At 42.6% G+C, this 12632-nt stretch overlaps 1 protein-coding gene across 1 annotated transcript in view; it reads right to left on the bottom strand.

The window, feature by feature from the left end:
- Positions 1-425: 425 nt before the first annotated feature.
- Positions 426-12632, bottom strand: part of NTM (neurotrimin) — a 1373850-nt gene continuing 1361643 nt past the window's right edge. Inside the window, exon 8 of the mRNA XM_068240420.1 lies at positions 426-933. Within this exon, the coding sequence (XP_068096521.1) occupies positions 920-933 (14 nt within the window). The 3' untranslated portion in view covers positions 426-919. The remainder of the gene's footprint in view (positions 934-12632) is intronic.

Raw genomic sequence — 12632 nt, 5'->3', positions numbered from 1 at the left:
GATTGGTCATCATGGGCCAGTTGAATGGCCCCCAAGGTCTCTCGATCTGACCCCCTTAGACTTTTATCTTTGGGGTCATCTGAAGGCAATTGTCTATGCTGTGAAGATACGGGATGTGCAGCACCTGAAACTACGGATACTGGAAGCCTGTGCTAGCATTTCTCCTGCGGTGTTGCTATCAGTGTGTGAAGAGTGGGAGAAGAGGGTTGCATTGACAATCCAACACAATGGGCAGCACATTGAACACATTTTATCAGTGGTCAGTAACTTGTAAATAACTCATGAAAGAATAAAGCTACGTTAAAACCAAGCACACCATTGTTTTTCTTGTGAAATTCCCAATAAGTTTAATGTGTCACATGACCCTCTTCCTATTGAAAAAACAAAAAGTTGGATTCAAAATGGCCATCATGGTCACCACCCATCTTGAAAAGTTTTCCCCCTAACATATACTAATGTGCCACAAAGAGGAAGTTAATATCACCAACCATTCACATTTTATTAAGGTGTATCCATATAAATGGCCCACCCTGTAGATTATATGTGGCTATCTATGAGGCAGGATTTTTTGTTGCATGCTTATTTGTACATTACAGTTTTTATGTATATGGTTGTGGAAGTACTCTATATTAGAACTGTATAATTGTTTGTCATGCAAATTATACATTCATAGTAATACACTCAGTTGTGCAGCAATGCTGGTGTTTTGTCTTCTTTTCTTCTTCTACAGCCTGGCCACTATTTGTTGGTCTACATGTTCCAGATGATACTGGATCCAGCCCGTAAACATATTTTACCTGTATTGTGTCCTGTCTACGTCTGCCCTGTGCTGGCTTCTCCTGTCTAGTTAGTCTAACCTCTGCATAGCTCCTTTTTGATATGGAGCATCCATTCTCCATTCATCCATTCTTTTTAGGCATCAAGGAAAATGATCTGGTTGGGAAATCATAAAAAAAAAGTCATGAAATCAGAAGAAATATCACATAGCAATATAATTTAAAGAACAAATATTAGAGTAAATAAAATGATAATATAAATGTTATCACGTCAAATATTATCACATCATAATAAATACCTCAATGTCAGGATCAATGATAAAATAAAATCATAAAATAATACAGTGTTTCACAATAAATAGGAATATGTTAAGAAAATATCATCATAAATCAGAATACTTATTGTGTCTGAATAAAGGTATATTTCATCACACATCATAATAAATATCATCATCTCAGAATAAAAACCATGAAGTCACAACAAATATCAGCCTGCATAATCATACAAATAAATCACACCAAAAAAAGATTGCTATACATCAGAATAAATATCACACAGTACAGTAAATACCATGTAACTTAACATAATCTAAACCACTTTTGATTTCATTTATTCTTGAATTTAACATTTACTTTTCTGTAAGGAACAAGATTTCATAATGTGTATAAAATATATATATATATATTTATATATATATATATACATACATACATACACACACACACACAGTCAGGTCCATAAATATTGAGACATCGACACAATTCTAACACAATTCGACACAATTCTAACTTAGGAATTACAACAGTGTGCATATGTGCCTCTGACTTGTTAAGGGACCAAAAGTAATTGGTCAGGATAATGATCATAAATTTAAAATTTCGCTTTTGAATACTTGGTTGCAAATCCTTTGCAGTCAATTACAGCTTTAAGTCTGGAACGCATAGACATCAATAAACGCTGGGTTTCATCCCTAGTGATGCTCTGCCAGGCCTCTACTTCAACTGTCTTCAGTTCCTGCTTGTTCTTGGGGCATTTCCTTCAGTTTTATCTTCAGCAAGTGAAATGCATGCTCAGTCAGATTCAGGTCAGGGGATTGACTTGGCCATTGCAAACTATTCCACTTCTTTCCCTTCAAAAACTATTTGGTTGCTTTTGCAGTATGCTTTGGGTCATTGTCCATCTGCACTGTTAATCCAATGAGTTCTGAAGCATTTGACCAGGGGTGGACTGGCAACTCATGGGGCCCCTGGGCAATAGGAGATTATGGGGCCCCCATACCAGTGTTTCCCACCTTTCTCGTTATTTTTTTACAGACTAAGATATAATAATTCACTGACAACAGATATTTTATACTGACAAAAACCCCTGTGCCGAAAAATGGGTGTGGTCACGCAACAGAATGTGGGCGTGGTCATGGGTAGGGCAAAATATACATGACCTTAGCAGTGGTGTAAAAGGTATGCTGGGGAAGTTTGAACTCTGCCATAGTGTTTCTCCCCAAAATACATGTAATCTGACAGCATTTCACAAAAAATCCATGCAATTTGGCAGAGGTTCCTCCAAAATACAGATAATATGGCAGTCGCTCCCCCAAAATAGACGTAATCAGGCAGCAGCGGTTCCCCCAAATACACATAATTTGGCAGCGGCTCCCCAAAATATGCGTAATCTGGCAGCGGATCACCAAAAATACATGTAATCTGGCAGCAGTGGTTCCCCCAAAATACACAATCTGGAAGCAGCGGTTCCCCCATTATACACAATCTGGCAGCCATTCCCCAAAAATACACATAATCTGGCAGCAGCAGTTCCCCAAAAATAGGTGCCCCCAGTATAGGTAACCAGGTCAAAAGGTGGAAGTAACCAGGTCTATAGGTTTTCCCAGTGCAGGTATCCAGGTCTATAGATGTCCCCAGTATAAGTAGCCAGGTCTATAGGTGTCCCCAGAAAAGGTAGCCAGGATTATAGGTGTCCCCAGAATAGGTTGCCAGGTCTATGGGTGTCCCCAGTATAGGTAGCCAGGTCTACGAGTGTCTCCAGAATAGGTAGCCAGGCCTATAGGTGTCCCCAGTACAGATAGCCAGGTCTATTATAGGTGTCCCCAGTATATGTAGCCAGGTGGATAGGTGTCCCCAATATATGTAGCTAGGTCTATAGGTCTACCCAGTATATGTAGCCAGGTGGATAGGTGTTCCCAATATATGTAGCCAGGTCTATAGGTGTCCCCAGTATATGCAGCCAGGTTTATAGGTGTCCCCAGTATATGTAGCTAGGTGTATAGGTGTCCCCAATATATGTAGCTAGGTCTATAGGTCTCCCCAGTATATGTAGCCAGGTGGAAAGGGGTTCCCAATATATGTAGCCAGGTCTATAGGTGTCCCCAGTATATGTAGCCAGGTCTATAGGTGTCCCCAGTATACATGTAGCCAAGTGGATAGGTGTCCCCAATATATGTAGCCAGGTCTATAGGTGCCCCCAGTATATGTAGCCCGGTCTATAGGTGTCCCCAGTATATGTAGCCAGGTCTATAGGTGTCCCCAGTATACATGTAGCCAAGTGGATAGGTGTCCCCAATATATGTAGCCAGGTCTATAGGTGCCCCCAGTATATGTAGTCAGGTCTATAGGTGTCCCCAGTATATGTAGCCAGCTGTACAGATGTCCCCAGTATATGTAGTCAGGTCTATAGGTCTCCCCAGTATATGTAGCCAGGTGGATAGGTGTCCCCAATATATGTAGCCAGGTTTATAGGTGCCCCCAGTATATGTAGCCACAGGGACGGGCCGAGGCATAGGCTGGAGAGGCTCCAGCCTCAGGGCGCAGTGTAGGAGGGGGCGCACAATTCATTCAGCTGTCATTCCTAATTGTGTATGAAGCAGAAAGAAATAAGAAAAGGGGATACATAGCAGTGAATGCAGGCCAGAGAACTAGATATTAAGGTGTTGGGGAGGTTGTGGGCCCTGTGGCCCTCTTAGTGTAATAGCAATCAGTGTGTGAAGGCTGGGGTAGGAGGGATGGAGGGGCGCACTTTGGTGTCTCAGCCTTGGGTGCTGGAGGACCTTGTCCCTGCTCTGTGTAGCCAGGTCTATAAGTGTCCCCAGTATATGTAGCCAGCTGTATAGGTGTTCCCAGTATATGCAGCCAGGCGTATAGGTGTCCCCAGTATATGTAGCCAGGTCTATAGGTGTCCCCAGTATATGTAGCCAGGTGGATAGGTGTCCACAGTATATGTAGCCAGGTCTATAAGTGTCCCCAGTATACAGTATGTAGCCAGGTGGATAGGTGTCCCCAGTATATGTAGCCAGGTCTATAGGTGTCCCCAGTATATGTAGCCAGCTGTATAGGTGTTCCCAATATATGCAGCCAGGCATATAGGTGTCCCCAGTATATGTAGCCAGGTGTATAGGTGTCCCCAGTACATGTAGCCAGGTGTATAGCTTCCCCCAGTATAGCCGGGTGTATAGGTGTCCCCAGTATATGTAGCTAGGTGTATAGGTGTTCCCAGTATATGCATCAGGGTTTGTAGGTGTCCCCAGGAGGGGAGGCTGGCTTTCCAGGAGGCCCACATGCTGCAGATCTCCAGCCTCTGAGACTTTCCAGAGCGGAAGATGCACAGGATACGTATTGGGGTAGGTGAGTAACTGATTACTGTGGTTTGGTTTTAGAAAAATGCAATGCAGCTAAGACCATGCACTATTAACTACTTTACCCCCAGCGGTACGGATTTCTCCGTCCCTTTTTCCACCCTGTTACCACCAAGAGACGGAGAAATCCGTACCTGACGCCACTGTCCTCGCTCGACCACGCGCTCCTGCGCTCGTGCACGCCGCCGCCCGCTCGCCCGGAGATCAATGAACGGGAAAAACCTTTCTCGTTCGTTGATCTAAGCCCCCCGCAATGATCAGCTGCTTCTACAAGAAGCAGCGCGATCATTGTGAAAAAACAAGTTGCCCGGCCTCCCTGAACCTTCCTGCAAGCGTACTTCCTGTACGCTTGCAGGTCGTATAAACAAAAACTCACTGTGGTCATCTTGTGGCCAAATAGTAAAACTACACCCTAAACCATTTTTCATATACAAATATATTAGTTATACATTAAAAATTAACTCATTACCTCCCACACTGCCCAATTTTTTTTTTTTGTAATAAAAAAAATACAATAAAAAAAAAATACATAAATAGTTACCTTAGGGACTGAACTTTTTAAATATTTATGTCAAGGTGGTATAACACTGTTACTTTATAAACTATGGGCTTGTAATTAGGGATGGACGCAAAACTGAAAAAAATGCACTTTTATTTTCAAATAAAATATTGGCGCCAAACATTGTGATAGGGACATAATTTAAACGGTTTTATAACCGGGACAAATGGGCATTAATTACATTAACATGCATTATTTAAAAACTATAAAGGCCGAAAACTGAAAAATAATACATTTTTTCCCACATTTTTTCCTATTTTCCCATTAAAACACATTTAGAATAAAATAATTCTTGGCATAATGTCCCACCTAAAGAAAGCCTAATTGGTGGCGGAAAAAACAAGATATAGTTCATTTCATTGTGATAAGTAATAATAAAGTTATAGACGAATGAATGGAAGGAGCGATGAAAGGTGAAAATTGCTCTGGTGCTCAAGGGGTAAAACCCCTCAGTGGTGAAGTGGTTAAAGGATGCCCGGGGTCCCCCAGCAAACAAAATTATCCTGGCCAGCACTGCAGTTGCCGCTGCCCTTCTTGCACGTAGTAGGCACAATAACCCGCTTCCCCCGGCAGGGTATTAGTGCAGCAGAGACATCTTATGTAAAACATTCACCTGATCCCGCTGCATCATGTTTTCTCTTCCTTTTGACAGGCACTCACTCTGTGCTGCATACACAGCTGCTGATCATTTCACATGCATCGGGAGACATGTATGCAGCACAGAGCGAGTGCCTATTGCTGATTAAACAGGGACATAGCTAGAACCTAAAAACGGCTCTAGGCCATAAGGGAAAAACAGGTCCCAGTGTGAACTGGTTGAGATAAGGACCCTTTTTGTTCTAGGCCCCTTTCACACTTGAAGCAATCCATTGTGGTGCGACTGTTATGCAATCGCACTGCAGTGGACCCGAAAGGTCGCATTGCAGGTTACCCCTGAGGTGCAACCATATGGTGGATGCATACTTTACAATGAAAGCATGCCTTACTTCTGGGTTAAATGTACACAATGCACTGCAGCTATTCCATCCTCCTGACGCAACAGGCAGCGCTGCGTTAAAGAGAAACTCCAACCAAGAATTGAACTTTTTCCCAATCAGTAGCTGATACCCCATTTTACATGAGAAAGACAATGATTTTCACAAACAGACCATCAGGGGGCGCTGTGTGACTGATTTTGTGCTGAAATCCCTCCCACAAGAACCTCTGAAGACCGCGGTACTGCTGGCAAACAGCCACAATGTAACAATGTTCAGAGACAGGAAATAGCTGTTATTAGCTGTCTAACAGCCAGAGCAGCTAGAAACAGCTAAATAACCTGCCCACAGTAGCAATGTCACCATGTAATACATGTCAGAATGTGAATCTGGGAGAGGAAAGATTTTACAATGAGCAAACACTGACTAAATCATTTATACATAATTATGGTAAAAAATGAAGCACTTTTTTTACTACATTATTTTCACTGGAGTTCCTCTTTAAATGTGATAACCCCATAGGCCTATCACTGCTTTATGCGCTAGTAACTTACGCCCGCCACATCCCAATAACGGGGGCTCCGCTCGTCCAGTGTTGAGCCCCTTCGGGTCCAGTGGCTTAAAAAGACGAGATCCCTGCACGTTGAATGGCCCAATAGGCTACTAGTCACTTGACAGGCAGCCTATTGGGCCAATCAAAGTGCAGGGATCTCTTCCGTGAAGGCTGGACGACCGGAGCACCCGTTATTGGGATGTAGCTGGCGTAAGCTACTAGCTACTAACGAGCGATCCTCTGACCAAACTAAATTACATACGCTACACTGTCATTAGCGCATGTAGCGTACAGAGAGTCAAAATTAAGGCACACAGATTAAATAGTGAGTAACAAGAGGCTCTTAGTGAATCAACCCCATTATCCGTAAATAAGTAATCGAAGGTGGGTTAAAAAAAAATCTTATATAGGTGTCTCTATCTCTTAATATATGGATGATTTTAATCCACTCAGAACATGAATCATCCAATCATTGATGCAAGCATATATAACCTGTTTAATTCAAGAACCTTGATCACATAACATTCTGTTGAAAAATTGCCATCCTTCCTTAGAGCAATATTACCTTTGTGCTAAATAAAGCTCAGTCAGCATTCACCCTCACTCACCAGAGTCCTGTTTAGGGATAAATTAGAGTTATCCTATAGTTAAAAATGCAACTCCATATAAGTACTTTAACTATACTTTGGGTTGTATAAACAATAAAATGTACACCCCCACACTCACATAGAGATGATCCACAGTTATGTATGATCAATTAGCACTCTATGACCATGTAACACAGTTTAAATTATTTCAGTGAGACACATCACCTTAATGGTTATCCAGAAGTTCCCATTATTGTTGGTGTTCCAACATCCGAGGGTATAATACAGAATAGAGTTAACATTTTAAAAATGGGGTAGATGTAGACCTGCTAGTGATGAATGTTGACCATACAGGTCATCAATCTTTTAGGAAGTATTGGTAGGTAGAAAAAAAAGTCTTGTAATAGTAATACCTTTTAATGGCTAACTGATAAAGTTAAATAATGCAAGCTTTCTGGGATCTAGTCCCCTTCTTCAGGCATATTTCCAGATGTTAGCTGTAGTAAAACACTGATGCAGGTACATGGCAAACACGAAGATGCCAGTTGTTTAGGAAGTGTTTGAAATACACAAGACTAATCCCCACAAACAGATACAGTAACCAAACCAGTTTCATTGACAATGTCTGACTTCCTCAAGGCAGGCACACTGATGAAGTAGGTCACTCAGATGTGCAATGACATTCATGGGGAAAAGAAATAAATCCTTCAGAATTGCACGCTAGCCCTGGATATTCACAGGAACTGGGATGCCCCATGATCCAGCAAATCAGCAAATGATTCAGCTGTGCAGGCAAAACGCCACAGACTGATAAAAGGGTAGATGGCAGGAACAGCAAATGCAAATATCCAGACTCCACACACATACAAGTCTTTCATTATCATTTTGGAAAAGAGAAAGAAAAACAAAAGAAAGGTAAAGATTGCAAGTACAAAAAAAAATTAAGATGTCATTCAGGGCGAAGTGTTAGAAGGGAGAGAAGTTGGACCTTGTAGAGGATGGAGCGGAGGGATAAAGTGACTCACCTCTCCAGGATCCAGCACTGTTAGCGCACAATACATCTTAATACTAGGCGTCCATGGCTGCAGTCATACCAGGCAATATCTGGCTACCTATACTGGAAGAGGGGCTATGCCTGGCTACCTAATTTAGGGATCAGTCTTAACTCCAACTCTTAGCCTACAAAGCTTTCCACAATCTCTCTCCTCATTCATTTCCTCACTGTATTCCATTGTCTTTATTATGTACTTCATGTTTGCTTCTTAGTCTGTACAGTGTCATGGAATTTGTTGAAACTTTCTTAATCATAATAATAATAATAATAATAATAATAATATTAAAAAATGTACTTGACTTCATGTCACAAAGGTGGTAGGAAGTTCAAAGATCACATGGTAATACCATGGATTTAAATCAAGTGCAAAGCATGTACAGTGAGGAAAATAAATATTTGATCCCTTGCTGATTTTGATAATTTGCTCTCTAACCAAGAAATGACGTAAGTCTATAATTGTGAGACAGAACAACAACAACAACAAAATAACTCTCAAAAACCTGGTGTCCCAACTTCGAAGCCTGATGTGCATTGTAATGAGTGAAATAAGTATTTGATCAAAAGATCAAGATTTCAGGCTGACAGGTGTCTTCACTGTATGCAGGTAACTATCTGAGATTCAGGCACACCCTCTGTGAGGGAGCAGTTATAATCCCAGCTTGCTACAGGACCTCTATAAGACACCTGTCTACAGAAGCCATCAATGAATAAAATTCCAAACTAGCCAACATGGCCAAGACCAAAGAGCTGTCTAAGGATGTCACGGACAAGATTGTAAACCTGTACAAGGCTGAACTGGGCTACAAGACTATCGCCAAGCATCTTGGTGAGAAAGTGACAATAATTGGAGTGATAATTTGCAAATGGAAGAGACACAAAATCACTATCAATCACCCTCAGTCTGCAGCTCCATGAAAGATCTAATTTTGTGGGGTTGCAATGATCCTGAGAACGGTGATGAAGCAGCCCTGAACAACACTGGGGGAGTTGGGGGGGAGAAGGACTTATCACTGATCTCAGTGCCGCTGGGACCATAGTCACCAAGAAGACAACTGGTAACATACTACACTGTGAAGGATTTAAAATTTGCAGAGCCTGCAAGGTTGCCCTCCTCAAGAAAGCACATGTACAGGCCCATCTGGAGTATGTGATATAGTGCTACAATCTACTGCTTGACTCCTGTTATTTAGCAATCATGTTTCTGTTCTCTATCAATACTTTAAAAAATTTAAACCAAAGGGGGAGATAACAAAAACATCCTAGTAAATAGGTACGCCTAAAAGGGAAAAAAAAATCCTAAATTACCCCCTTTTAAAGAAACACTGAAGCCAAAAAAATAATAATAATCCCTGGACCAAACTAATATTATTTTCCTTTACATAATTTTCCTTACAACACTCAGTTAAAGGGAATACAAAATGTCACGTATGGTCCACAGGACTCAGCCCTATGGGTACAAAAATGTTCTGTGGTAAGCACTAAAAAGTAACTTCCAATGTCAAGTTAAAATTGAATATACACAAGATAAAGTCAGTGTACTGACTAATTTGAAGTCAAACAGTGTAAAGATGGGTGCTTTGCTTATCCCTCCCACCTCCACATGACTGTTTTCAGGGAGTGGGCTGTAGCTCGCCCTCGTACACAATGGTCATGATTCACAAAGCTTTTTCACATGTTTTCACCTTATATATGTTACATTTGTAAGCTTTCAAAAGAGCAAAAACATAACATAATTAAGGTAAGAAAAGTAATATTGAAATAAATTTAATCAGGAACAACTTACTTTAAATATTTATTTTGCTTTTAAAAGTGCTGAAAGTAAATTTGTATCAGTTAGGAAGTAGTTAATCAGGAATTAGCTATTCAGGAATTAGCGAGAGTAATCAGCGCTGCAAACAGCCCAGTGGCAAGTGATCGTCGCACGGAGCCTGGAAGGAGGTGAGTTGTTCCTAGGACTTGGAGGCCTCCTGCTGGCTATAATGTAGCAATGAAGGGGAGAGCTCATAGGGGAGGGGCGGTTGTGGGAGAGAAAGGGAGAAGTCGGGCCCTCCTCATGAACGTACTTGCACCATGGGGCCCATTCAGGCATGGGTCCTGGGGTGACTGCCCTACTCCTAACCCCCCCTTCCCCCAAAGGCCGCCACTGCTGTTGTACATGGTTAGTACATCTAAACATCAAAGCTGCCCAGTATGTATAAACACACATACACTTAAATCATGCACTGTTGAAATTGCAGAGTGGGTGCAGTGTGCTAGCAGCACCAATATGTACACTTCTGCACCTGGGTCAATCAGTGCTATTTAGTATGTTGCCGGGTCAGTCACTGATGGTGAAAGTACGACGAGTAACGTCTGTAGACATAACATATAAGTGAAAAATACACGAGGGTGCACTATATACAGTGATGTGTCAAACTCAACATGTTTCACCCAAGATGGGTTTGGTCAGGAGTACAATAGACATCAGTGTTTAGCGTATGAAAATTAAAAAAAAAACACTATCAAACAATAAGTCTACAGCACCATAACAGCCCCAATCAGAGCTGAATTGCCCAGCAGAACTGGGTCTTTAAATATGGCAGCCAGAGCATGTGTTCCATCCCTCACCAGCAGCATCGATTCCTCCCACTATTTTCTGCCATCCATGTCCCTCCTGTTGTTCACATAGGCAGGTGTATACACAAAGAGAACCCTCAGTCGCCCTGTATGCTGTATATCAGTACAACAGCATATGCATTACTGTCCTCCGAGCGGGACTTCCGGTGACATCACCTGTTGTCAGTACCCAGTCGGTTTCCTTGGTACTGTCAGGAGAAAAATGCGCCCTTATCGCCATATTGAGAGAAAGTTGTGGAGGGGGTGAGTGCACCTCTATCTGCACATATATTCCTCACTAACTGTTGTCACATGGACAATGCACCATGCCCACCATTATGACGTCCGTAACATGTCACCATTGGGGAGGCAGAGGGTGGCAACACTGGGCGGTGCAAACATCCACCCCACTCCCCATTGGTCATACACAGTTCATTTAAACCAGGGGTCTCAAACTCGCGGCCCGCGGGCCATTTGCAGCCCTCGATACAATATTTTGTGGCCCTCGCCTGCAAAAGCTTCCTTACAGTTCGCTTCAGTGCTCCCAAGTAATCCGCCGCATCCCCACCGCAAAACAATGGCTGCAGAGCCCCCAAATCGCCCAGGGGGCAATCCGCTGGCATTTCCTGGAAGGGGCAGAGCTTTCAGCTTCAGCTCTGCCCCTCCTGATGTCAATCGCCGCATGGATCGCCGCCTCTCCCCGCCCCTTTCTGTGAAGGAAGAGTGAGAGGGGCGGGCAGAGGCGGCGATGCGCCGCGATTGACGTCGGGAGGGGCAGAGCTGAAGCTGAAAGCTCTGCCCCTTCCAGGAAATGCCGGCGGATTGCCCCTTGGTCGATTTGGGGGCTCTGCAGCCCTTGTTTTGCGGCGGGGACACGGCAGATTACTTGTAATGGGAGCACTGAAGCGAACTATAAGGTAAAATAGGCAAAATAGTTCGCTTCAGTGTGAATTTGATTTTTAAATAAAAATCAATGCATGGGATGTGTGTGTGTGTGTGTGTGTGGGGGGGGGGGGGGGGGGCAGGTGCTGCTGATTGTGAAATCCCTAATGCGGCCCAGCCTCATCCTGACTTTGCCTCCTGTGGCCCCCAGGGAAATGGAGTTTGAGACCCCTGATTTAAACTGAATGGGGTGTGTGATGGGTGTAGGATACACAATGTAAACAAACATACGTTAGTACATAGCATCACATTACCATACAACAGCATATCATTGTATACTTGTCACTCTATACTGGCTAACCTGTACTGCGGCATCTATACTGGCTAACCTGTACTGCGACACCTATACTAGCTAAACTGTACTGCGACACCTATACTAGCTAAACTGTACTACGACTCCTATACTGGCTAACCTGTACTGCGGCATCTATACTGGCTAACCTGTACTGCGACACCTATACTAGCTAAACTGTACTGCGACTCCTATACTGGCTAACCTGTATTGCAAAACCTATACTTGCTAACCTGTACTGCGATACACATATACTGTGGTGAATGAACCTGCACATATACAAAAAGACCACATGTAGATACAGTTAGGTCCATATATATTGACCGAGCTTTTTTTCGAATTCTGTTTCTGCACATTACCACCACAATGAATTTTAAATGAACCAACTCTAAGTGCAGACTTTTAATTTAGTAAGGTGAACAAAAATAATTGCATAAAGATATCAGGCAACAAAAGTATTTTTTAACACAAACCCTTAAATTCAGGTGCTCAAAAGTAATTGGAAAAATTAAAAACTGGAAATAAAATGTTCATTTCTAATACTTGGTTGAAAACCCTTCGCTGGTAAGGAAGGCCTGGAGTCTTGAACGCATAGGCATCACCAGATGACGGGTTTCCTCCTTTTTAATGCTCTGCCAGGCCTTTGCTGCAGCGGC

The sequence above is a fragment of the Hyperolius riggenbachi genome, chromosome 6 (assembly GCF_040937935.1).
Source record: "Hyperolius riggenbachi isolate aHypRig1 chromosome 6, aHypRig1.pri, whole genome shotgun sequence".
Lineage (NCBI taxonomy): Eukaryota > Metazoa > Chordata > Amphibia > Anura > Hyperoliidae > Hyperolius > Hyperolius riggenbachi.
Note: the sequence above shows the minus strand (reverse complement) of the source record. Positions and strands in the feature narration are given on the sequence as shown.